The 27473-nt window shown below is 44.3% G+C and overlaps 1 protein-coding gene across 7 annotated transcripts; it reads left to right on the top strand.

The window, feature by feature from the left end:
- Positions 1–914: 914 nt before the first annotated feature.
- Positions 915–26725, top strand: LOC125233809 (zinc finger RNA-binding protein). 7 transcript variants are annotated; one of them, XM_048139934.1, is made up of 21 exons: positions 915–1052; positions 1251–1390; positions 4178–4356; positions 5621–5756; positions 6873–6966; positions 7293–7416; positions 7697–7952; positions 8920–9227; positions 9522–9641; positions 17647–17742; positions 18359–18436; positions 18582–18689; positions 20996–21081; positions 22122–22335; positions 22414–22537; positions 23385–23479; positions 24066–24161; positions 24434–24586; positions 25045–25140; positions 25239–25347; positions 25671–26725. In XM_048139934.1, the coding sequence occupies exons 1-21, from the start codon at positions 1000–1002 to the stop codon at positions 25736–25738; spliced, it is 2733 nt and encodes a 910-aa protein (XP_047995891.1). In that variant the 5' UTR covers positions 915–999; the 3' UTR covers positions 25739–26725. The 7 variants fall into 7 exon arrangements, with proteins under 7 accessions (XP_047995891.1, XP_047995894.1, XP_047995892.1 ...); XM_048139937.1 differs by having other exon boundaries at positions 4175–4356; positions 5633–5756; positions 6909–6966; XM_048139935.1 differs by having other exon boundaries at positions 4175–4356; positions 5633–5756.
- Positions 26726–27473: the final 748 nt, after the last annotated feature.

Here is a 27473-nt window from a genome sequence, read left to right as displayed (position 1 = left end):
AAAGGAAATGAATTGACCGTGACGTCACTCCTCAGTATTTCATAGTAATTTCATATTAGCAAATCGTTTTGACAGTTCATAAAAAGAAGCTGATTTGACTAATAGGAAACTAGCCTATCACGCCTGTATCCCATAAAGGGGTAGGCAGAGCACATGAACTACTAAGTTTCAGTGCCACTCAATCAGTGATCAATTAAATACTTACCAATTAAGTCATAGTTAAGAAAAATAATCACAATTCAGTGTTGCCCCATTATGAAAGTTGTTCAGCGCGACCCTCCCCAGTACCCTGTTCACTCCTGCTCATGCTCACGACTCATGAATCACCCTGTATATTAACTCTTGGATAGTCCGGTACAAAGAAGAAATGTACGAAGTCGCCTGACAATGATAAAAGTGCATAAATAACTGCATAAACTCCACTTACCTGATTTAATATACCTGCAATGTTCACTCATATAGTCATTATCCATATCCATTTGGTTGCCACCGGAATTACGACAATACAATTAAATATAAGTAGGAACTCACGTGGGACTACGTAAAGCTTAATTTAGCTTCAACAATCGCCACAATAGTTTAGTGGACACGGGAGATTCCTTCGCCGTGTGGTCTTCAAATTTCAAAAGATTAAAATAGTAACTTGTGCAAGCGAGACTCAGCTCTCTTTTTTTTATGCTCTTGTTCGAACCATTTTCTTTAGTTTTTTTATTCCTAGGGAACCTAGTCACTTGTCGTGCACAATACCGTGATACATGCGCTAGATTTAATATTCTATCTGATTGCAAATATTTCAACTCTTCGCACCTAAATTTATTTAAACTGAATAAACTCCTTGGTTTAACTCAAAACCAAGCCATATAGTAAAAATATGATTTATGAACGCATCTGTTGTCTGTGGTAAATTGGCCGCCATGTTTGTCAAAGACAAAACTTACGTCGTCTTGCCGGTCTTTTCCGTCTTGACGCGTCTGTTGTTTCAACGCGGATAATTGGTAAATGATGGCAGCAAATAATTATTTTGGTTTTACTCACGGCGGAACACAGTACGGGTATGTATAATAGTGTATTTAATAAGTGTAAATAAGTTCAAGTGTGAAATCAGACTAGGTTTAGTGGATTTGATTGATGGGCGGCCTTGTGCTCGCTCATGTTTCCAATCAAAATGGCGTCTCGTATGTATTGATCGTGGGTTTTTTCTAGGATACGTGAGTGTTCAGTATTGTGTAGTATTAATGATGTGATTTTAGTGCTGCGACTGCTGGAGCGGCCTACGGGGGCCAGACAGGGTACGCTGTAGCCCCGGCTGCGACCGCCGCGACGTACGGGACCCAGCGCGCTGCTGCTACAGGATACGACACAGCGTACCAGGCAGCGGCCGCTACACAAGGTTAGTGCAAATTATTTGCTAAAATCATCAAAACTCCGGTATATTATTGTTTGGTTTGTTTTTAAAATGTTGTTACAATTCTCAAGCCAAATCTAGATAACTTTTTCCGCTTGATAATATAACCATTATAACCAATCAATACCGTAACTGCGGTGCTTCACATGTGTTAAAGACCGGGCCGATTCGCACGGTTTGACGTTCGTGTACAATTTCGTAATTGAAATGGTCAATTACCTCTGATAACGTTATGAAGTTATGATTCATTGTGAAATAACTAACAAATAACTACCTGTACTACCTGAAGGTATGAAATATCGTACCATACTCTATTCGGCTATGCAAAACTAATTAAAAGTAGGTACTTGCGGTTTTATGATTGCTAACTTGGTACTAAAGGTAATGAAGTTGGATTATCAGATGATTGAATAAATCAGGAGGTCTAGAAGACTTTCATTTCTGGTTATACAGTAACCAACATAGATTCGAGATTTTTTTTTCTTTTAGTATGAATAGGTAGACGTTTGATGATGCGGTCTACGGTGGAGCACGCTTACCTATGAGATACCTATTTACTCTTGCTTTAAAGAGACCTGGGTTGTTCTCATGTGGAAATACAGACTCGGGCAGGGCATTCCACTCCGTGGCGGTTTGAGACATACAAATTTCTTTGGCTTTGTTTAGACAGAACTATCAAGTTCACTGTCAGCATGGTTTGGTTTGACTCTTGGTTTTTATTATTGAGATGTAGGTCAACCAAGCATAGCTGGGCACCGTTAATCAAATAGTTAACTTCGATAATCGTTAATCCGTTACTTAAAAAGTTAACTTCGTTAATCGTTAAAGCGATACATTTCGGTAGATTTAACGGAAGTTAAAGTTAATCGATAATCCGTTAACGCGTCATAAAAATAGGACTCCACTCTAGGTATTATGTATTTCTATTTACTATGGTAAAAAACCGAAATGTAATAATTACGGTCTCTTCGGGCTTTTACCGCTATTGGTTGGCTAAATCCTAGGTTTTACTTCGGATTGGTAATTATTGGGTCATTCATGCGGTCGCGATCGTGGTGCGTCGGTTCTTCAGATTGAGATTTGAGATGACAACTTGATGCTGTGGGCCACGATAACTTGGTAGAGTAATCTAAGGCCCGCGCCGGACTTTAACTCATGCCTGATGATTGCACTCTATTCCCAGGTTAGTGATCGATCTAGCACGCCTAATAAGATTTAGAAGATCTCGAATAAGTGATCCAAAGTCGCCAATTGGTCTTTAGACTGTTTATAACCGACGGATCTGCTTTTACCGATAAAACCTAGGTTTTGCCGTACTACGGGCTTTTACAGTAGCAGTAAGAACGTGGTTTTCGCGGCGCAGCGAGCCGCTTGGGGTGCTGGATTAACGATTAACGGACTCTATGAAATTTAACGGAAGTTAACGAATCCGTTAACATTTTTTAAGTTAACTTAAAAGTTAATCCGTTAATCGAAATGTTAACTTCGTTAATTAACGATTAACGGATTAACGAGTTAATGCCCAGCTATGCAACCAAGCCATCAAACATTAAAAAAAAACCGGCCAAGAGCGTGTCGGGCCACGCTCAGTGTAGGGTTCCGTAGTTTCCCGTATTTTTTTTAAAAACTGTTCAACCTATCAAGTTCAAAATAATTTTCCTAGAAAGTTTTTATTAAGTTCTACTTTTGTGATTTTTTTCTTAAACTTATGGTTCAAAAGTTAGGGGGGGGGGGGGGACACATTTTTTTTACTTTAGGAGCGATTATTTCCGAAAATATGAGCATCATCATCATCATCCTTGCGTTCTCCCGGCATTTGCCACGGCTCATGGGAGCCTGGGGTCCGCTTTGACAACTAATCCCAAGATTTGGCATAGGCACTAGTTTTTACGAAAGCGACTGCCATCTGACCTTCCAACCCGAAGGGTAAACTAGACCTTATTGGAATTAGTCCGGTTTCCTCACGATGTTTTCCTTCACCGAAAAGCGACTGGCAAATATCAAATGACATCAAAAAAAAATCACTCCCCACTTTACGTGTAGGGGGTGTACACTAATAAAACATTTTTTTACACCTTTTATTTTTGCACTTTGTCAGCGTGATTGATATACATATTGGTACCAAATTTCAGCTTTCTTGTGCTAACGGTTACTGAGATTATCCGCGGACGGACGGACAGACAGACAGACATGGCGAAACTATAAGGGTTCCTAGTTGACTACGGTTGAAAATCAATAGTATAAGTAGTTCTCAAGATATTAATAATGTGACAAGACAGATAGACAGATATAATTATCCCTGACATCCCTTTACATAGTCTACAATCTACATGTAAGGGTGGGCAAGTAACAAATTTCTACTTACTAAACCTGCTTGTTTGACTATCAATGTATAAGGTAGCAGCAGGGAAACAGGTGAAATGGTATAAGCAATCTTGTTGAAATAAATTAAAAGCAAGTAATGTTTTTGGTTGATATTCCTTGTGACTTGTATTTGTCGGTGAGGATGTTAATTTTAGATCCTGTTCACATTGGCTTAGGGGCTAGATCTCGTAGTTTCAACATTACATTTTGGTTAGTAGATTAAAGGATTTCATTAAACATAAAGAAATTTCTTTTTTGTATTGCTGTTGATGCCCCAATAAATAAAATATAAATAAATAAAATAACTATTCTGTCTTTTGTATACTGTTCAGCTGATCTAATTAGGGCTTATTCCAATACTAATAACACGAGTGTCTGGTCTACAATAACACTTGGTATGGCCAGCAGCGGCTCACGCGCACGCGCACGCGGCCGCGGCGGCAGCGTCGGCGTACGACGCCAGCAAGAGCGCCTACTACCAGCAGGCCGCCGCCGCCTACCCCACCGCCGCGCCGCCGCAGCCGCAGCCCACCTACGACACCTCGGCCGCCAAGCCCACCTACTCCACGCAGGCTACTTACGCACAGGTAACACTGCCACGCCATGCCACCTCGTTTATGTTTCGGAGGAAAGTTCACTGAATGCTCTAATTGATTAAGTTTACTGCTTCATAAACTCTTTTATTACTTGTGTACTTATTTGTGCCCTCAATGTGCACAGAGTTTCTCTGCAAAGATAGGCTACATTAGCCATCTTGGGATTCTTGGGGTAGTTCGTGTGCATGAGTGTTGAAACATTGAATAGGGGTTGAAATGGTCACCATGGCCAGAATTAGTCAGACTCAATCAATAAAATCAATATGACTAGTGCTATAAGAGTGTGTAAGCACCACTGTGAAGACACAACACCTAGGCTGCAGAGGTTTACGACATTATTAGTCACAGGCTCTCTAAGTAGACCTCCCTGTTTCTTAAGAGCCCTGGCTTAAGAAACTCGAAGTCACTAAGTTAGCCAATACTTGCTGAATTGAAATATTAAATAGTTCCAATCAATACTAGAAAAAGTAGTACAGCTTTTTTATTATGTAATTTTTGTTTATTTTTATTTTAAAATCGGACTCGATTATGTTTGTGTTCACTATAGACAAAAGAGATCTCGTGAAATAATAGTTATTTGTTATACAAGGGGGCAAAGTTGTATTTTAACGCCGAGTCTGGAATTGAAAAACGAGCAAGTGAAAGGATTCTATAGTTGAACCACGAGCGAAGCGAGTGGTTCGAGAATAGAATCCTGAACTTGCGAGTTTTTTAACACATGAGAAGTAAAATACATTTGCACCCGAGTGTAACACAAAACTTTTCCCGTCACTATAGCGAGGAAACTACAACGCAAAAAATGCGTTTATCAAAGATAAAGATAAAAGATAAAAGACATTTATTCATGACGCTCACAAACACGTACGTACATGTACACACAAGAATAGGACAAAAAACAGAGAACAGAACATTAAGTAACTTCACTGCTTCTTCTTCTTTATCACTGCTTCCAGTAGTTCCACAGGTGGTAAATCATCTTTATTACTAGATTCACCTACTTTTAGCAATATTAAAGCAGTTAATTTGACTTTATTCGAGGTCAAATTACTTTACCCACTAGTGGATAAAATGCGTTTTTACCCGCTGGTATTAAAGGACAAAGCATGTGTTTCCGAGCTAGTGAGGGGAAAATATATAAATAACGGTGTGCCACTTGAAGATGAGCACTAAACATAGATCAGTTCCGATAAGTTAAACGTTTGGTTGGTTATGTTTTGTTCGGCGACATTAATCGTACGTAACGTGTGGCCATTTGGCGTGGCCGCAGAGCGGGGCGCGCGGCACGGGCGCGGCGGGCGCCAAGCCCTACGGCTCCGTGTACTCGTCCTCCACGCCCGCCGCCTCCTACCCCGCGCAGCCCTACACGCAGCCCGCCGCGCAGACTCCCAAGCGTGAGTACCGCCACATCACTTTACATCATTATGTACTTTATAATTATCCTAAACAGTTCTTACGTATTATCTGAAGCGGAACCTCATTTGAAGCAGAAGTACTCTTTTGTAAAGGGGCGTTTTAACGGGCCTCATTTTCTCTGCAGTATGTGACCGGTAGGCCTAGCACATGATTGCCACGAGAGTATGTCGCCGCGAGATGACACGTCTTTTCTAACTGTATTAATGATATAAGGAGGAAGGTAGTCTATCTCGCGGCGACTGACTCTCGCGGCGATCATGTGTTAGGCCTACAGTACACACGTAGTGCAAAAAAATTTGCCTTCGTATTGTAACGGAAACGTACAAACGTGTCATGCTATTTCAGTCAGTCTCAGTAGGTACAAGATGACAAATACGAACGTATCCGAAAAAATACGAAGGAAACCCTTTTCACACTACATCTGTAACTATTGGTGTCTTTCTCTATGGAAAGCCACATACAGAGACTGAAATTTAAAGTCAGTAGTTGTGTGAGGTTCAAATGAATAAGGAAAATAAGCAAACACCGATATTTTTATTAAAGTTGCTTTACTTATGATTCTTATGAACATTAGAGTGACTAGTTTCTTAGAAAAGCCCGTTTAGTAAAATGATATAATTATATTACTATAACACCTGAGCTACTCTTGTTATTCATTATAGTTATATGATATTTATAGAACATACAATATTGTAACAACCACAATGCACACCATCATAGTCAGACATAACATGAAATATTTGGTTTGCTCCATTATTTGTATTTCTTATTTAGATGTTCAGTTTCATCCTTTAACCCTAAATTTATCCTAGTTAATATTTCGTAGATAATTATTTTACTATAAATTTCATTAGTTTAATTTAATCCTTTATTACTAATAATCTTCCTTCTGCCATGGTGATCTCAAGGTGCCAATATTCAGTGCAAATATGTGGCAATCTACTAAACTAACCATCAAAAAAATATAATACTTCATGTGATCCTTTTCATATTTGATTAATTTGTTTCCCTGAACATCCCTTGAGTCCATGGTAGACGCTAGCACGGCATGGCTTGACCCGTCAGTGACTATGTGTGCGTTGCGGTTGTTGTAGAGACGGCTAACAGGGGCACCTCTGCTTATGATACAGCTCTCTACAACGCCGCTACCATGTACGTGGCCCAGCAGAACAAGACTGGAGGTGGCGGGTGAGTACAAAACCACTGTTTTCTTAGATCTCCTAGATAGCTCAGCATAGTAGCTTACTCACATTAACTTATAACTGGCAAATATTATGGCTCTAAAGATTGTTGTTGAAGTTTCACACTAGTCTGGATTTTGTTGTCAAAATTTGACTAAAATCTGTTGAGAATTGCGAACTGTAGAGAACCATCCAGACATGCAAAAGCCTTTTTTGGTCATGTCATGCTTCCTTATATCTGTACTAATGCAGAGTAAATGAAACTTCCTTACAATACCTTCTAATAGTTCTAATTTAGAAGAAGAGTGACTGATGTTAAATATGTTATTTTAGCGGCTGGAAGAACTATAACAAGAGTGGAGTAGGAGCGGGCCAGGCTCGCCGCCCAAAGCCGCCACCGAAGGCGCAGCAGCTCCACTACTGCGATGTGTGCCGCATCTCGTGCGCTGGACCTCAGGTAATTCTCCGTTCTTTTTGAAAATCTCGAACCTACTTAACACAGTATTGACTTGTATGAATTCGTCTAACACTCTTATCAATATGTGATCACCATAATTCGAGCCGATCGACCGTTCGTATTCTGTAAACGACACAAAATTCAGTTCCTACAATAAAATAATAAGTTCACTTGGAACATGATATGATTCAAATCACCATAGTACACGTGGTGGTGGTATCTGGACTTCCGAGCGTGCAGTTCACTGGCAAAACGATGAACCGTCGATCTCGGCACACAGACATACAAGGAGCACCTGGAGGGGCAGAAGCACAAGAAGAAGGAGGCGGCCGTGAAGCTGGCGGCGGCGGGCGCGGCGGCCGCGGGGCGCGCGGCGGGCGGCTCGGCGCTGCGCTGCGAGCTGTGCGACGTCACGTGCACCGGCGCCGACGCCTACGCGGCGCACGTGCGCGGCATCAAGCACCAGAAGGTCGTCAAGCTGCACACCATGCTCGGCAAGCCCATCCCCTCCACCGAGCCCACCAAGCTGGGCGGAGGTTAGTACTGCACCCTGCACTGCACTGCACTGCACTGCACTGCACGAGGGACCCCATACCCCATTATTTAACATTGAGAAAATACTTTTACCCTTGCCACCCAGGGGTAACCGGGGGCGATGATGCACTGACCTATCTTGAACTTACCGTTTAAAACCATCGACAGACCCATGGTCCACTAACCTAACCTCACTCCCACAAACACAAATTTTATATCCAATGTTTTTTTCAAACCGAACCATTGAGAACCCTATCTTATGAAAATTCACCCAATTTTTCCTCTTGACTCTAAATGAAATTGTTGTTAGTCTTATGATTTTATCATATGTCTGCTTTAAATGTCTTGAATTAACGTTAACGTGACCTATATATTTCAAACATGATAATCGTCTTTTGGTTGTCTTATTACGTCATTTTCAAAATCATAAGTTCTCTTGTCGCATTTTGCATTATTTTGTAAATTGTTATTGCATAAATTATAATTGTTATTATGGATGAAATTCAGATATGATCTCCAGAGACTATACATGGACGATGGAGAACATATTTGTCTGTCTTGCATCTGTGCTAAATCCTCTCGATGCCACAATGTCATATCTGTATCCACGCGCGAACAGTCGGCAGTTAGATTGATTTTCTAGTCAAATTTTCTCTTACAATGCAAAAAAGTATACGTAACGATTGACACTCGGTACAGATATGGAGTGTGAGTTATGGGCCTTTTTTATACCGTAAACGTCTATTCGGCACCACTAACTGATAAAGTTAAAATACCATCTAATCAAAATTAAATTTCTTGACACTGTAGAAAAGGCCCAACATTTATATGTTACCCCTATTTATTGTAAACAACCGGCCAAATAAAGCACTTTAGAGAACGTCAGTCGCTCGCTCCCGAACCGGGGCCGTCGAGCCGACGCCGAGCGCTCGCTCTCTAAGAGAAAATTTGACATTTCCGATCTATCAGCCAAAAAGACGGTCGCCGGAACGCCCAAGATCGCGTTCGTGGCTTCCGGAGGACTTAGCACGGTGGCCGGCACCAATCCGCAAAAATCCATCCAAGGAGACAAAGACAAGGACTCGGACAAGGACGACGACGGCGCGGACGAGCCCGAGGTGCAGCCCGTGGGCCAGGACTACATCGAGGAGCTGCGCGGCGACGACGGCAAGGCGCTCTCCTTCAACTGCAAGCTGTGCGACTGCAAGTTCAACGACCCCAACGCCAAGGAGATGCACATGAAGGGCCGCCGCCATCGTCTGCAGTACAAGAAGAAGGTATGTCAACTGAACATTTTATACTTATACAATCCAAATATTAGGCCCTTTTCATTTCCCTAATCCCTTATATTCCATCCAGTGATTACTTAGTAAAAGGTTTGAGATGCTCGTCGAGCCTGGCGGCTCCTAGGGGCTGCCAAGAGATCCGAACGTCGGATGATTACAAACGCGTTAATGAGGATGGTCAAGCAGTAATGACGGTCAAATTAATAAATAAAACTAGGTCACAAACTTCGGATTGTTTTTAGGTATTTGACATAAGCCACGTGTTTATATCTCTGTTACTTGCAGGTGCAACCCGACCTGGAGGTGAAGGTGAAGCCGTCCATGCACCAGCGCAAGCTGGCCGAGGCCAAGGCGCAGCGCATGCTGGTCCGCGACGAGCTGTGGGCGCGCCGCCGCATGCACGACGTGAGTACCGCCACTCTCAATGTAAGGGCCGATACAGAGACACTGCCACTTCCACAGAACTAAATCAAGATAGAAGGAAAAAGTGTCTCTACTTCGCGTGCGGAAAAGTTAAATAGCGAGCAACATTGTTCGCCGCGCAAGTCAGTCTGCTCCCGACCGCTGCCCGCGAGTGACATACAGTGAAAAATACAAAATGGGTCGGTATTCGATAATTAACTGTTCAAACACCACCAATAAAAGCAAGAGTGTTAAACAAAGTGTTTCCTATCATCGGTAAGTACCATTTGTCCTAAAATATTTTTTATTAAATAAAAACACGATTTTCCTATTTTTATCATCAAAACATTAGCTGACGTACGGCCGTCAAACTAGTTTTCCATTGCGGCTTTAATTTGACAAGTCCGACTTGGCGTGCGTTTAAAACAAGCGATATAAAAATAGGCTATTCAAACTGTCGAGACAAAGTGAAGGTAGATTTGTTATTTTGTCCGTCGAACTTAAGAATAGTGGTGCACCACGTCATGTATGCTGCGATTTCCTTATTCGATTTAAATCGATTTTGCGAAGCAGTGGAAATTATAAATGTTTTTATATTGTTATGAAACTATACATATAAAGTACGAGTAATAAGTAAATTTAACTTTAAAATAGGTTACAGTTACGGTATTAACGTTGAATTTGTGGTCGGCAGAAAAACAAATACAAACATAATACGCTCTATATTTATTATGAATAAAAATAACTCTAAAAATGTGTTAATGGTTAATTATATTTATAAATTACTAAAAGTGGTAACAAATAAATAAAACTCCCGTGAGACTCATACATATTTAAAAATATTTTAAGCGGGTTACTCACGTATTAAGTCGATATAGCGTTCGACATGTTTCGGCTCAATTTCGAGAGCCTTTCTCAAGAGTAGCGACACCCCGCCTTTACATGTCGAGAGCGCGACGCATACTGCGGGCGCTTGCTCGGTGCGCGCGGCTGCTGAGGACAGGCGCAGGGGGTCGGCGGCGCGGGCGACGTCACCGTGGCGAGATCGGAGCTACCCACTATGTTACTTTTGTCAAAAGCAGGATTGCACACAACACTTATTACGTCACTTGTTAAGGGTGCGTTTACACTGGGGACCGACGTAGTGCCTAGAACTGTTTTCCAACTCGGTGGCACCGACCAACCACTGTCACGATTGAAATTAGGATGACGACTAATTTCTATAGCTTCCCGTATTTTCCGCTGAACGAAGAACTTTTCTCGCGCCAGTACGGTTACCCTATCAAATCTTACATAGTGCGTCGTGTCCGAATCCAATACGTGTTCTGTCACCGCAGAGCTGTGGGTGTCCCGGCCCTTCATACTACGTATGTGTTCAGAAAGCCTTGTCGAGATGTTCCGGCCGGTCTCTCCAATGTATGACTTCCCACAGGAACACGGGATCCTGTACACCCCGGGAACATTTAAGGGCTCCTTGTCTTTTGGCGAACGCATCCATTTCCTGAGCTGCGTGTGAGGACGGAAAATCGTCTTGATGCTATATCTTCGGCGTAACAAGTGTCCGATCTTATCCGTCACTCCCTTGATGTACGGCAAGTATAAGGGCAGCCTTTCCACCGCCGGTGGTCGTGGTCGCGCGGATGCATTCGCAATTCGATTACTATGCCTCCAGTTGTAACCGTTACTTTCCAAAACACCCCTAACATGACTCAATTCCCGGTTTACGTGCTGAGGATCACACAAACTCAAGGCGCGGTTGATCAATGTTCTCGGTACAGACGACAAGTGAGACGGGTGGTGGTGTGAATCTGCCCTTAGGTATCTGTCAGTGTGAGTTGGTTTTCGATACACTGTAGTATGTAACCGTCCCCTGGGATCTCGCATGACCAATACATCCAGAAAGGGCAACTTCCCATCTAACTCCCTCTCCACCGTGAACTCGACTTTAGCGTGCAAGGTGTTGATGTATGCTGTGAACTCATGTAGGCAATCCCTTGAGACAATCGCAAACACGTCATCTACATACCGCCACCAACATTTTGGTGCTATTGGCGAGCTATTTAATAACTTTTCCTCTAGCCATTCCATAAAAATGTTGGCAGCAACGGGAGCTATCGGCGAACCCATGGCCACTCCATCAACCTGAAGATAATAGTCACCATGCCACATCAGATATCCAGATTTCAGACACAACTCAATAGCGTTCAAGTACACAGTAGGTAAATCAGTAGCAGCCAAAAGGTCTGATATTATCTTAATAGTCTCATCCACTGGTACGTTCGTGAACAATGATGTTACGTCAAAGCTCACCATAAGTTCGTCTTCACACAGTTGAATATCCCTCAGCAAATTAATGAAGTGCCTCGAATCTCGTATGTAACTCGCGGTCTTGCCCGTGAAGTCCTGTAATATCGACGACATATGACGGGCAAGCTTATAAGTGGGCGAGTCAATCTGACTCACTATCGGCCTTAGTGGCCAATCAGGCTTATGAATTTTAGGCAAACCATAAATTTTAGGCGACGTAGGGTTATGTGGACGCAGTCGTGTTGCCATACATTTATCTGGTAAATTCTGCAATAGCTTATTAACTTTGGCCGTCACTCTCGCCGTAGGATTATAATTAACCTTTTTATATGTTGTCGCATCACTTAGCAGCTCGGCAATTTTATTATCATACGCCTGAGTGTCAACAATAACCGTTGCATTGCCCTTGTCAGCTGGCAACACCAAGACGTCCAAGTTCTCGCGGAGCTCGCGCAGCGCCCTCAACTCCCCCTGCGGCATGTTAGATTTTGGCAAGTGGGACTTACGGATCATGGACGCAACATCCTGTCTGATACAATCAGCGTCCGTAGCTGGTATTCTATTTTGTATGATTGTACCCTCAACACTTGTTATTATCGTCTCAATAGGTATTCGATTAGGAGTGGGAGCAAAATTCAAACCTTTCGCCAAGGCTGTCTCCGCCATTTTACTCACACTGCACGACGACAGGTTTACTACAGTATTGGCTGACTTTTGGGGAACTACATTTTGTTGGGGTAGATTGCATTTTGTCAGTCGCGATAATTTATCACTATGCCTTTTCACAGTCCCATTAAAAATGCGTTCAGCCCTACTACTCGACATTGCATCCAAAGTTGCCCATAAGTCCGGATCTAGGTAGTTACTGAGGTCTAGATGTAAGTAGTACAATTCACTAGTGACAAAAGCAATTTTTCGACGGTAGTCCGAAATAATCTTCGCCAGTAATTTCTCATTCGCCACACGAAAGAAAGATTCATAGTCCCGAATACACTTAACCGGTTTTATGCGTGCAAACTTCGGTATCACTCCGTTGTCCCGACATCGCACCACATAATTTAAACCACACTCGAGTTTACTACGTTTTATTCTTAGCCGCGAAAACACTTTCACTTTATTTTGCCAAATCTCCCCGTATAGATTTGCAATTTTAACTATAAAACTCCCGTGAGACTCATACATATTTAAAAATATTTTAAGCGGGTTACTCACGTATTAAGTCGATATAGCGTTCGACATGTTTCGGCTCAATTTCGAGAGCCTTTCTCAAGAGTAGCGACACCCCGCCTTTACATGTCGAGAGCGCGACGCATACTGCGGGCGCTTGCTCGGTGCGCGCGGCTGCTGAGGACAGGCGCAGGGGGGGTCGGCGGCGCGGGCGACGTCACCGTGGCGAGATCGGAGCTACCCACTATGTTACTTTTGTCAAAAGCAGGATTGCACACAACACTTATTACGTCACTTGTTAAGGGTGCGTTTACACTGGGGACCGACGTAGTGCCTAGAACTGTTTTCCAACTCGGTGGCACCGACCAACCACTGTCACGATTGAAATTAGGATGACGACTAATTTCTATAGCTTCCCGTATTTTCCGCTGAACGAAGAACTTTTCTCGCGCCAGTACGGTTACCCTATCAAATCTTACATAGTGCGTCGTGTCCGAATCCAATACGTGTTCTGTCACCGCAGAGCTGTGGGTGTCCCGGCCCTTCATACTACGTATGTGTTCAGAAAGCCTTGTCGAGATGTTCCGGCCGGTCTCTCCAATGTATGACTTCCCACAGGAACACGGGATCCTGTACACCCCGGGAACATTTAAGGGCTCCTTGTCTTTTGGCGAACGCATCCATTTCCTGAGCTGCGTGTGAGAACGGAAAATCGTCTTGATGCTATATCTTCGGCGTAACAAGTGTCCGATCTTATCCGTCACTCCCTTGATGTACGGCAAGTATAAGGGCAGCCTTTCCACCGCCGGTGGTCGTGGTCGCGCGGATGCATTCGCAATTCGATTACTATGCCTCCAGTTGTAACCGTTACTTTCCAAAACACCCCTAACATGACTCAATTCCCGGTTTACGTGCTGAGGATCACACAAACTCAAGGCGCGGTTGATCAATGTTCTCGGTACAGACGACAAGTGAGACGGGTGGTGGTGTGAATCTGCCCTTAGGTATCTGTCAGTGTGAGTTGGTTTTCGATACACTGTAGTATGTAACCGTCCCCTGGGATCTCGCATGACCAATACATCCAGAAAGGGCAACTTCCCATCGGGCGGGGTGTCGCTACTCTTGAGAAAGGCTCTCGAAATTGAGCCGAAACATGTCGAACGCTATATCGACTTAATACGTGAGTAACCCGCTTAAAATATTTTTAAATATCTACTATTCAGTGTTTTGATGCTGGCCATATAGTAAGGCGGCGGAATTGAAAAAAGTCGTCTAGTTTTGAAGTTGATGTGACTGGAGAGTATACTGCTGACAAGTGGTATCGTTGTGATCGGTAGACTTTACTGAGTACGAAATAATGACTTGTCACTTTCTCAGACTGTGGGGGGGTTAACTATGACGTCACAAAGATCGCGGTCCCGGGTTTCAATTTTTTGCCAATTTGTCTAGAACCCCTTATCCAATTTTGAAAAATGAGGTGTCGATTGAAAGCGTATAACATGCTGATTAAGATTTATTATATGTGAAGAGTATAGTTTTGTTAGTTATTTTTTAATTAATAATAATGCAAAAAATACTTTTTTTTTACTCTCTTTTTTGATTTTTGTGACTCAAAAAGGCAATGAAAACGGCCACTTAGCTAAAAAATATGTTATATAATAGTATTTTATGCAACTGGTGGTTAAAAGAGGTCAAAAAAGGTGAGTGGCGTGGGTAACAATTTGAGGCGAAGCCGAAAATTGTTAATAAAGACGCCACGAGCATTTTTTGACTCAGTTAAACACCGTTGCATACAATACTTTTTCTACGACCAAGCACTTATTTTGAAAGAAAATTATAAATTCAACAAATACCTACTTTCAGTCATCTTAGTTATCTAGGTGGACCGCCTACCATTTTGAATATGCAGTTTGAGTGCAAACATGAAAGTAAAACTGTCTATGGTATGGTTCTTTGAAGCCTGGCCACTAAGACGAATCGAGCCGAGTTGAATCGAGTTCTATACATTTGAATGCGATTCGACGCGTCGCCAATGAACGCAGCAGAAAACGAAGGAGTCTCGACTCTGCGAATTGGTTTGTTAAGTTGGTACCAATGTATTTACTGAACTGTAAAACAGCTATATCGTGCGACTGCTACTAAATGTTTTCAGGGTATAGACTAGATAGACTTGTCCTGACATCTTTTATGTAGGGTTTTAAAGTTCTATGCACGACCTTGTAACTCACGAATAACAGTACGGGAGTAGAAAAATCATTTAACTACATTATTAAGCTATCTGTTGCTTTTTAAATTTCTACGATCGGATAATAAATAAGCAAACTACAACCACATACCTGTAGGCGGGGAGTACCGCTTGACACGCGTTCCCATACATTCGGCGTCTACCAAATTACACCTCGCGCAAAATTCGTTTCAAGCAGATATACCTCTAATCTTATTCATCGTAACCTATCAATATTGGTATCATTTGAAAGTACAATTAAAGTACTTTAAGAAACAATGTCAATCATTTTCATAAAATCAATAATCGCCAGTCTGCGGTGGTTACAAAGGAAAAAAGTGGGTATGCAATTTGACTGGTTTCTTAGGTTTGATACCCTAGACGAGTTTAAAAGGGGAGGTAAAGGTGACATATGGGTTGTTCTCTGGCCTAAAAGCTATACAGAGGGTCAGGGGAGAAAAAAACTAGGGTTTAAGTTTAGTTTTAAGTTATTTTTTCTTTTATTTGTTGATTTTATTGTGTTTAATTTTTTTGTAATTTTATCAAGGATACACATTGGTTTCTTTTGCTGAAAATTCCCTTTTTTATGAGAAATGTTATGAATTTCATGGCATTTTCCGATAGAGACTAAAATTAACTTTCAAATAAGGCCACATAGTCATACTGATACATAGTCATACCCTTAATATTATATAAGTAAAAGTATGACTATGTGGCCTACTGATACATAGTCATACCCTTAATATTATATAAGTAAAAGTATGACTATGTGGCCTTATTTGAAAGTTAATTTTAGTCTCTATCGGAAAAAGCCATAAAATTCATAACATTTCTCATAAAAAAGGCAACTTTTAGCAAAAGAAACCAACGTGTATCCTTGATAAAATTACAAAAAAAATTAACACAATAAAATCAACAAATAAAGGAAAAAATAACTTAAAACTAAACTTAAACCCTAGTTTTTTCTCCTTGACCCTCTGTGTAGCTTTTAGGCCAGAGAAAAACCCATATGTCACCTTTACCTCCCCTTTTAAACTCGTCTAGGGTATCAAACCTAGGAAACCAGTCAAATTGCATACCCACTTTTTTCCTTTGTAACCACCACAGACTGGCCGATTATTGATTTAAAAAAAATGATTGACATTGTTTTTTAAAGTACTTTAATTGTGCTTTCAAATGATATCAATATTGATAGGTTACGATGAATAAGATTAGAGGTATATCTGCTTGAAACGAATTTTGCGCGAAGTGTAATTTGGTAGACGCCGAATGTATGGGGGGAACGCGTGTCAAGCGGTACTCCCCGCCTACAGGTATGTGGTTGTAGTTTGCTCATTTATTATCCGATCGTAGAAATTCAAAAAGCAACAGATAGCTTAATAATGTAGTTAAATGATTTATATAACATATTTTTTAGCTAAGTGGCCGTTTTCATTGCCTTTTTGAGTCACAAAAATCAAAAAAGAGAGTAAAAAAAACGTATTTTTTGCATTATTGTTAATTAAAAAATAACTAACAAAACTATACTTTTCACATATAATAAATCTTAATCAGCATGTTATACGCTTTCAATCGACACCTCATTTTTCAAAATTGGATAAGGGGTTCTAGACAAATTGGCAAAAAATTTAAACCCGGGACCGCGATCTTTGTGACGTCATAGTTAACCCCCCCACAGTCTGAGAAAGTGACAAGTCATTATTTCGTACTCAGTAAAGTCTACCGATCACAACGATACCACTTGTCAGGAGTATACTCTCCAGTCACATCAACTTTTCCCGAGACCCTCTCGCCGCTCTACTAATAATTCAATTACACTTTCAACAATATTTCTACTGTTCTTATGTGTGCCGAGTTTAACGGAGGACAGAGGTGTTTATTCTTCAGTTTTACCGAGATTCTTAACTAAATGTAAAACTAGAAATCTAACATGGAAAGTTAGAAATGATCCATCTTTATAAAAACGTGTCTTAGTGGGGGTTAGAGCTGATGCTAAACCGGCTCGTGCTTGATAACCATAATATCACCTACATTTATATTATTTTGAAATCCTTTTTATTACATCAAGCCGATTTTAATCATTGTTCCAATCGGAAAGTCATTAGCTGGGTCCACACTGACCGACCGAGCAGCCCTGCGCGGAAAACATCCGTGCTTATGCTAGCACGGACTTTTTCCGCGCGAGTCAATTGTGTCACGAAGCTGCTCGGTCAGTGTGGTCTCAGTTACGGCATAATTGTGTGTGGTGACCGTGTGAGTGCGACACTCGGGCTTTCGTTCACGGCCGCTGACCGTTGTTGTGTTGTGCAGGGCATGGAGGAAGACGAGCGCGCGTACTGGGAGGGCGGCATGGAGCCGTGGTGGCCGCGCGGCCCCGTGCCGCCGCCGCTGCACCACCACCACCCGGTACTGCATCATACCATACCATACAGAGACTCACCAGAACGCTACTGGAAAACCCTGTGTCTTCGCCTAATATACCTATTTTAGCCTGCTGTAATGCTGTGTTTACTGCCCCGCAGTGGCGGCTGGTGAAAATTTCTGCTAGGCAACACTGAGCACAAAGAAACCTACCTTCTTAACATTAGGTACTTTACTAGTAATCAATTTTAGGCAAGCCGGTGGGAATCGGCTTGTATGGACCAGCCGCTGCTGCTGCCCCGCAATATTTACTAAATGAAACTAAATTTGTGATACCTGCACAAAAACTAGTCGGTAGTCTCTGTTTTTACAAAGCCAGAGGAAGTTGGGTATACTAGGTAAAGAAACGGAGTTTTACGATATTTTAGTTGTCATATTATAGTTAGTTACTAGAACTGAACAGCTAAAGCTTTGTAATTGGAATGGTGCGTGATTTGTATAATTGAAGATTACTTAAATACTCTCTCTATATCTGAGCTCCAATTAAAAAGGGTCGCGTCTACCAACGCGATACTGCTACACTTTTTCACTAGATCCACAGATGTAGTTTAATATTTAAATGAGCTGTTCCACCTTGGTTATCGTTAATAACGTTTGTCAGGGTATGGGCATGGGCTACGGGTCCGGCCGGCGGCCGGAGACGTCGGACGACCGGCACGTGGTGGCCAAGCACGCGGAGATCTACCCCAGCGAGCAGCAGCTCGCCGACACGCAGCGCCTCGTGTCGCACACCGAGCGCGCGCTCAAGTCGCTCTCCGACGCGCTCGCCGAGCAAGCCAAGCCTAAGGTGAGCCTTCACTGTCACTCACACCGACCACGCGGACATCTACCCCAGCGAGCAGCAGCTCGCCGACACGCAGCGCCTCGTGTCGCACACCGAGCGCGCGCTCAAGTCGCTCTCCGACGCGCTCGCCGAGCAGGCCAAGCCTAAGGTGAGCCTTCACTGTCACTCACACCGACCACGCGGACATCTACCCCAGCGAGCAGCAGCTCGCCGACACGCAGCGCCTCGTGTCGCACACCGAGCGCGCGCTCAAGTCGCTCTCCGACGCGCTCGCCGAGCAGGCCAAGCCTAAGGTGAGCCTTCACTGTCACTCACACCGACCACGCGGACATCTACCCCAGCGAGCAGCAGCTCGCCGACACGCAGCGCCTCGTGTCGCACACCGAGCGCGCGCTCAAGTCGCTCTCCGACGCGCTCGCCGAGCAGGCCAAGCCTAAGGTGAGCCTTCACTGTCACTCACACCGACCACGCGGACATCTACCCCAGCGAGCAGCAGCTCGCCGACACGCAGCGCCTCGTGTCGCACACCGAGCGCGCGCTCAAGTCGCTCTCCGACGCGCTCGCCGAGCAGGCCAAGCCTAAGGTGAGCCTTCACTGTCACTCACACCGACCACGCGGACATCTACCCCAGCGAGCAGCAGCTCGCCGACACGCAGCGCCTCGTGTCGCACACCGAGCGCGCGCTCAAGTCGCTCTCCGACGCGCTCGCCGAGCAGGCCAAGCCTAAGGTGAGCCTTCACTGTCACTCACACCGACCACGCGGACATCTACCCCAGCGAGCAGCAGCTCGCCGACACGCAGCGCCTCGTGTCGCACACCGAGCGCGCGCTCAAGTCGCTCTCCGACGCGCTCGCCGAGCAGGCCAAGCCTAAGGTGAGCCTTCACTGTCACTCACACCGACCACGCGGACATCTACCCCAGCGAGCAGCAGCTCGCCGACACGCAGCGCCTCGTGTCGCACACCGAGCGCGCGCTCAAGTCGCTCTCCGACGCGCTCGCCGAGCAGGCCAAGCCTAAGGTGAGCCTTCACTGTCACTCACACCGACCACGCGGACATCTACCCCAGCGAGCAGCAGCTCGCCGACACGCAGCGCCTCGTGTCGCACACCGAGCGCGCGCTCAAGTCGCTCTCCGACGCGCTCGCCGAGCAGGCCAAGCCTAAGGTGAGCCTTCACTGTCACTCACACCGACCACGCGGACATCTACCCCAGCGAGCAGCAGCTCGCCGACACGCAGCGCCTCGTGTCGCACACCGAGCGCGCGCTCAAGTCGCTCTCCGACGCGCTCGCCGAGCAGGCCAAGCCTAAGGTGAGCCTTCACTGTCACTCACACCGACCACGCGGACATCTACCCCAGCGAGCAGCAGCTCGCCGACACGCAGCGCCTCGTGTCGCACACCGAGCGCGCGCTCAAGTCGCTCTCCGACGCGCTCGCCGAGCAGGCCAAGCCTAAGGTGAGCCTTCACTGTCACTCACACCGACCACGCGGACATCTACCCCAGCGAGCAGCAGCTCGCCGACACGCAGCGCCTCGTGTCGCACACCGAGCGCGCGCTCAAGTCGCTCTCCGACGCGCTCGCCGAGCAGGCCAAGCCTAAGGTGAGCCTTCACTGTCACTCACACCGACCACGCGGACATCTACCCCAGCGAGCAGCAGCTCGCCGACACGCAGCGCCTCGTGTCGCACACCGAGCGCGCGCTCAAGTCGCTCTCCGACGCGCTCGCCGAGCAGGCCAAGCCTAAGGTGAGCCTTCACTGTCACTCACACCGACCACGCGGACATCTACCCCAGCGAGCAGCAGCTCGCCGACACGCAGCGCCTCGTGTCGCACACCGAGCGCGCGCTCAAGTCGCTCTCCGACGCGCTCGCCGAGCAGGCCAAGCCTAAGGTGAGCCTTCACTGTCACTCACACCGACCACGCGGACATCTACCCCAGCGAGCAGCAGCTCGCCGACACGCAGCGCCTCGTGTCGCACACCGAGCGCGCGCTCAAGTCGCTCTCCGACGCGCTCGCCGAGCAAGCCAAGCCTAAGGTGAGCCTTCACTGTCACTCACACCGACCACGCGGACATCTACCCCAGCGAGCAGCAGCTCGCCGACACGCAGCGCCTCGTGTCGCACACCGAGCGCGCGCTCAAGTCGCTCTCCGACGCGCTCGCCGAGCAGGCCAAGCCTAAGGTGAGCCTTCACTGTCACTCACACCGACCACGCGGACATCTACCCCAGCGAGAAGCAGCTTACAAAGCGTCAACATTTTACGACAAATGTGCTATTGCTACTATTGCCTGTAAGTCAGAAATTTTATAACTAGGTAAGGTTTCTTCAACCCAAACGAAGAAGCTTTATCTAGTTATATAATGTGTCTACTAGATCACACAGTAACATAAAAAATCATATACCAAAAGCTACTAATATAAAAGCTAACTTTTTTCATTAATATTATTTTCATAACAGGCTGGCGCTGCCAAAGCGGCTGTCAAGACTGAGGACAAGAAGGATGAAAATAAGGATGGCAAGGAGGACGGCCGCGACAATCAGCTGTAAGTACAAACCATTTTGTGGTAGATGGTCCACACAGAGGGAGGCACTTCGTGAGGCAATTTCCTCGCGCGGCAATCGTGCTATGTAGACGTGCCTCGACCGAAGCAATGAATGCATTTTGCTCGGTCGAGCAACCTGCCTGGGCGAGGCACGTCTATATTGGACGTTTGCCGCGTGAGCGCACTGCCTCGCGACGTGCCTCGCTCTGTGTGGACCCGGCTATTCAAGAGTGTTTTGATTCCGTTGACATAACTTAAGACTGGCAGCTAGTTCTCTGATTTAACTAAAAGTGCATTTACCTTGCAAAAATAAGATATTTTTTTATTATTTGCTGTAAAATTTTACTTGATTCGTTTGTTTTGTTTTTAATAGCATAGACTTCATGTAGTTCGGCATTTCGTTCATAATTAAATTAGTTATTGTCAAGTTTATTTTATTTATATTTTGTTGCACTATTGACACAGTAAACAAAGTCGCAACTTCAAAATGCTGCCAGTTAAACTGCAAGATAGAAAGATGGAGGTAGATCAAATGGGAGATGATGGTATTGAAAGGAAAAACAAGTGAGTCACATGTAGAGTAGGAAAAGTATATCGTTATACGTATGTATTGTAGTCGTAGAGTAGTTTAGTAGAATGTAGTTAGTGTCGTCTAAGTTTAGATTATTATTTTATTATGTACCTAGTTCAAATTGCGTAATAAAAGGCTGAAAATGATTCATTTCAAGTCAGCGGGGTTTGGAGTAAAGAAAGCAAACTTTTACGTAATGAAGGTAATTATAATTAACTATTTTAAATAAGTGGAGAAGTAGATGGCAACTGTTAATAATCAGATAAGAAAAGGATTTCCGTAAAAAAATATGGACGTTTGAGCCTCGGGAGTCAAGAAAATCTGTAACCAAATTTTTATTCTTCCAACATTTGGAGCCCTATGCAAACTTTTAGAGTTCCATACATAATTACGATGTAATCGACGTGCGACGAGTTTCGCATGACGTTTTTGATGTCAGACTTATAAAATGTGAGTCGTGTGTTCTCAGGTTCTCGTTCCTGGGCGAGGGCGAGGGCGGCGCGGGCGCGGCGGAGCCGGCGCGCGCGCTGAAGGGCGTGATGCGCGTGGGGCTGCTGGCCAAGGGCCTGCTGCTCAAGGGCGACCGCGACGTGCGCCTCGTCGTGCTGTGCCACGACCGTCCCACCGTCACGCTGCTCAAGCGCGTCGCACTCGACCTGCCCGCGCATCTCGCCAAGGTCAAGGTGAGTCGTCCGCATGCCGCATGCCTGTACGTGTACACGTCCCGCTAGACCGCGCTCCTTACCCGTCTCGTGTTGCAGGGCCCCGGCGACGAGCCCAAGTACAAGGTGGACCTGCTGCCGGCCGAGGGCGCCGTGCAGGTGTCGGACGGCACCGGCAGCGTGCTGGTGTCGCTCACGTCGGCCGTCATGCGCGAGCCCGCAGGTGAGTCCCGCGGGGAATCGCCGCGATCTTCGACTGCGCCAATTTCACACCCCCCCAGCTATTCTACTCTAGATTCGCTTGCGAATTTTATCTATAAATACTTATCTCGCTCGCCCATCTCCGGCAGTTGACGATGACGATCCCCGGCCGACCGCGCCCCTAGCCGGTTGAAATTGGTCGTCGAAATCGTCATACATTCGAGGACGAACTCTAAGAACAAACTATCTATGTGCTACATAATTTTTGTATTATATATGTATTTTTCGAAATGTTTTGTTTGCACACGTTGATGATCATGGTTTTTATTGAAAAAAAAAAAAGATAATTTGTTCAAAGTTTACCGCTCGGCTCGCCGAGCAATGTGTTGAGCTTATTTTTAGGTGTGAGTAGCGTAAGAAGCGCCGAGAAGAAAAGGATTTTTGATCATCTCGTACGATATATCACGTGCGCTAGTCTCCGCAGTGGTATATTTTGGTCTACTGAAACGGAGCAAACATTTTATATGATAGTACTTTATTTTATGCTAGTATATATTATCTTTATTTTTCTATTTCCATCTACCCACTGTTTTAGGGCACTCATAGTGTAAGTTTGTAATTTTACCAATTAATTATGTTATTGATAGTGATAGATTATTGTTTTTTTGAGTTATTAATTAATTATTGAGTTATGATATAATCTGTCCCCTGCCATGTTTAGTGTAAAGCGTTTGTGTCGGGCTGTGATCCGCTGTGGATCGCGGCTCGACAGACCAACGCGGTCGATGGAGGCGCAGTGTGTCTGTCATGTTTGCCCCGTTTTCGTCGATGTTCTGATGGTCAAACACCCTTTGTGTTGTTGTCGCTAGAGGGTGGCGACATAAAGCGAGACGACAAGGATGTGCTACCGCGGCAGAAGTGTTTGGACGCGTTGGCCGCCCTTCGGCACGCCAAGTGGTTCCAGGTACATTCGCCCACATTTACTGAACGTGTGCGCACTCCACTACCCTATTTATCCAATAAAGCTTTTCTTTTTCATTCTATTATAACTCTAATGCCGACTCGCTGTCGACTATGGTGCGTCACATCAAACGATGTTGCACCCTAAGCACCGTTAGAATCATTTGTTATGCTATCATTTCTGTGGCCTATAAAATTTATTGGATTTTTTTACCCATTTATTGACCTCACTAAATCCATTAAAAAAACTTAATAGAACCTATTTTGTGGCTCGCCTGGAGTGCGCACGTATTTTTATTTAGTCACATGTTTGTTTTGTTTTATTGTGATATGTAGTGTTATAATTTCACTCAAAAGTAACTCGATGGATGGTTTCAACTCCCTTGAACATGTGGCTACAAGTGCTCAGTCGATTAAGCTGCGTTTCAGTTGATATTGCACTGAGCCGAAAATGGGAGGTGATAGAAACAAAGAAACGCAGTTTGAGCTTTAGTCGGTTAGTTTTGCCACGTTTATTGCTCTGTTTGTGCATTTGAGGGAGCAATAAATAATGTGTCGTGTGGACGCCGCTGACTCTTCTCTGTGCGTAGGCTAGGGCGGCGACTCTGCAGTCGTGCGTGATCATCATCCGCATAATGCGCGACCTCTGCCGTCGCATTCCCAACTGGACGCCGCTCAATCCCTACGTAAGTCAATTCTTCTATGTTACGTTTAGATTATCTACCTAGTCTCAGTATACAGTCCGCTTCAAGAATATATATGTGAAATGTTTCGTAATGACAGTAACCATACCCATATAGGTACCCGTAAGAAGTAAGTTACGGCCCAAAAAATAATTTCAAACCCAACGTATGTAAGAAAACGAAGATCGTTTGCGGATTGTAGTATTGAGGTAGCAGCGTTACAAGTGATCTGATGATAGTGTAGTATCAGTGTTTGATAATGACGTGTCGGGCAGGCGATGGAGCTGCTGGTGTCGGGCGTGATGCAGTCGGCGGGCGCGGCGCTGTCGCCGGGCGAGGCGCTGCGCCGCGTCATGGAGGCGGTGGCGGGCGGCCTGCTGCTGGAGCACGGGCCCGGCCTGCGCGACCCCTGCGAGAAGGAGCTCGTGGTATGTGTGCCTGTGCCGAGCTATACCTTACCTTACCCTACCCACTACTATTAGCCGAGCCGCCCTATTTATTTAAACGTCGACATTTTATAATTCATCATTTTTATTAGCATTTAAAAAGAGTTAACGTGATAAATAAAATAAATAATAATAATGGATTCTAATGCGCTAGGATGGGAGTCGGGCACGAGGGGACTTTTGCGATTGTAGAGTCCTCAAAACGACACGCATGAGACGGGGCTTCCGTTCGACCGCGTGGATTGAAGGTCTCCTGAGGGCCGGAAGTGGCAAAGCTTTGTCAAGCAAAAATTCAGTTTTCAGAAGTTTGATTCCTTTACACGACGATTAACTTATGTCGCACTGAACCTCCACATGTACATATTTAATTACATGTACCGTATATGGGCGATAAATTAGTAAACTATGCAAAGATACTGGATGTAACATTGTGTTTGCAGGATGCTCTCGGAAATCTGCCCGCGCAGAAGCGTGAGGACTTGACCGCTTCGGCCCAACAGTTCCTGAGACAGATCGCCTTTAGACAGATTTACAAGGTAAGATACCGACTGCTTCTTGAACTTGCAACCGTTTTGCTCTTCCATTCAAACTAAAAAAAAATTATATATGGATGTATGATGTATGTCTTGTTCAGGTGCTGGACATGGAGCCGCTGCCCAAGCTGAAACACCCGGCGGGCCCGTGGAAGTTCCCGCGCAAGCGCAGGCGCTCCCACACCGACGCCGAGTCCGACCAGCCCAACGGTTAGTGTTCACGCCCTCTTTTCACCTACACCAGACCCTCTAGCACAACTTGCCTTGTGGCGTGCGAGTCCAAACATGAAGTCGCGTTTGATGTGTGGACTCGCGCGACAAGGCAAGTTGTGCTAAAGGTCAGTCTTGTCACAATTCTAAACTTACTATGAACCTGATGTTCTCGATTCTTCGGGTCTATCATCAATATCTACATATCAAAAGTAAAGTATTCTTTATGTAGATTAAATTTATTACACTTTAAAGAAATGTACAAGTAATGGGGGTTTAGTTAAAAATCTATTTAATTAAGCTATTAAATTTATCTCTTTCAGGTGAGGGTAAAGTAGTGAAAACGGAAGAAAAAATGGACGCATCCGAAACTGCCGCGAACGCCAAGTAAGCGCGATGAGGCGTGTTACTGCTGACATACATGTTCTATCTAGTTCATACGACATTACACGCACCTAACATCCTTGTGCATTATCTATCTATCTATACTATATTATGTGATTCAGACTTGACTGCGATCGAGCGCGCTTTGTCGTATGTTCTACCATTAACATACCGTTAAAATATTCTGACTCAAAATCAACCGAGGTAAATTATACAGATTAGAATATCGTTTTAAACTAATTGTCAGTAACACTATTTTCGATATATATTTCAATGAAGATCTGTCCAAAAAGTACACAAATAAAATAACATAGCAGTCCCAAAATATTTGTAGTGTTTTAAAATTAGATAGAATTTTAGTCTCGTACTAATGTAATTTAGGAGTTAAGTCTGTATGAGGATGCGAGACAGGGACCCGGCGCCCGGCGCCGACGGAGCGACACGCGAGAGGACTGGAGGAGACAGAGTGCTTATTATTAAGGTTGCAGTATTGACTTGACGTTTAGTTCCTTCTGTGACGAGATCACATGTTGGTTTCTTTATTACATTATGATTTTCTAGATTTAGTTTGTAAGTTGTATATTTCTCAAATATATATAATATATCCCTATTTTATCTACAAGTATGTAGGAAATATTATTAGTGACGAGTTGTTACTATGTTCCAATAGGGAGATCATTCTGGGTCTATGTATAAGTTAATGTTGTCTGAAAATCATGAACTTTGTCATGTCAAATCATGATCTTTTAAAATCGGACAGCATACAAAATCAGTTTTTGTTTTTACCCGGAAATATGGGTGTGTGAGCAAACTGATTTATTAATAACATATTTTGTGGGTTAGATATGTTCAGGTTCCCAAAAATTAATTAGAATATTAGGCAGATAACTCAGGACTTACTGTGGACCTTTGTTTGTTTCTTAAGTTAAATTTATTTTTATTACGTGAGAGCTGTGTAATTTGAAATTATTGTCAATAAACAATGGAAAACTAAGAATTTGTTATTATTTTATACCACCACATAAACTATGATATTAAAAATCGTGGGAATGTGCGTGCGTAAAATGAGAACGTGCTCGAAAACGGCACATAGATGCTAGGCTGCCAGCCAGCCAGCAGAAACAAATCAATCCAAGTAGGACATCCCTAAGACATACATCCACATTATCCGATCCTATATCGGATATAGGACTGATATCCTATACGTGTATTATATAGTGCGAATTAATGATGTGCAAGTTGCGGAAACTTTCCAAAAAAATCTTAAATTTCTTGAAAAATTCACGAAAAATAAAGGGAATTAAATTTATGAAATGCCGGAAAGTTTCTATCCATACAAAGTATGGAAAGTTTCCGAAGTTTTCCTATGTGAAAATTTCAGAATTTTGGAAATTTCCCGTCGGCACATCAGTAGTGCGAATGTTTCCTCGGAACTGTAGAGTTCTAACGTACACATGAACGTTAAGAAATGACTCAGAATAATGAACGGAGTCCAAAAGACATAATAAGAAAAAACCGGCCAAGTGCGAGTCGGATTCGCCCACCGAGGGTTCCGTATCCGTACAAACTTTCAACAGTTAAAATCTTATGTTTCTTATGGTGCAATTTCATTAGCCGATAACTCGTTCGGTATACAGCATACGGGGAGTCCCCGCAGGCGATATAACAACCAATGAAAGTGATGCAATTTAATTGGTCATTAACTCGTTCGGTATGCAGCATACGGGGAGTCGCCACCGGCG

This window comes from Leguminivora glycinivorella, chromosome 15 (genome assembly GCF_023078275.1).
Source record: "Leguminivora glycinivorella isolate SPB_JAAS2020 chromosome 15, LegGlyc_1.1, whole genome shotgun sequence".
In the NCBI taxonomy this organism is placed as follows: Eukaryota; Metazoa; Arthropoda; class Insecta; order Lepidoptera; family Tortricidae; genus Leguminivora; species Leguminivora glycinivorella.
Note: the sequence above shows the minus strand (reverse complement) of the source record. Positions and strands in the feature narration are given on the sequence as shown.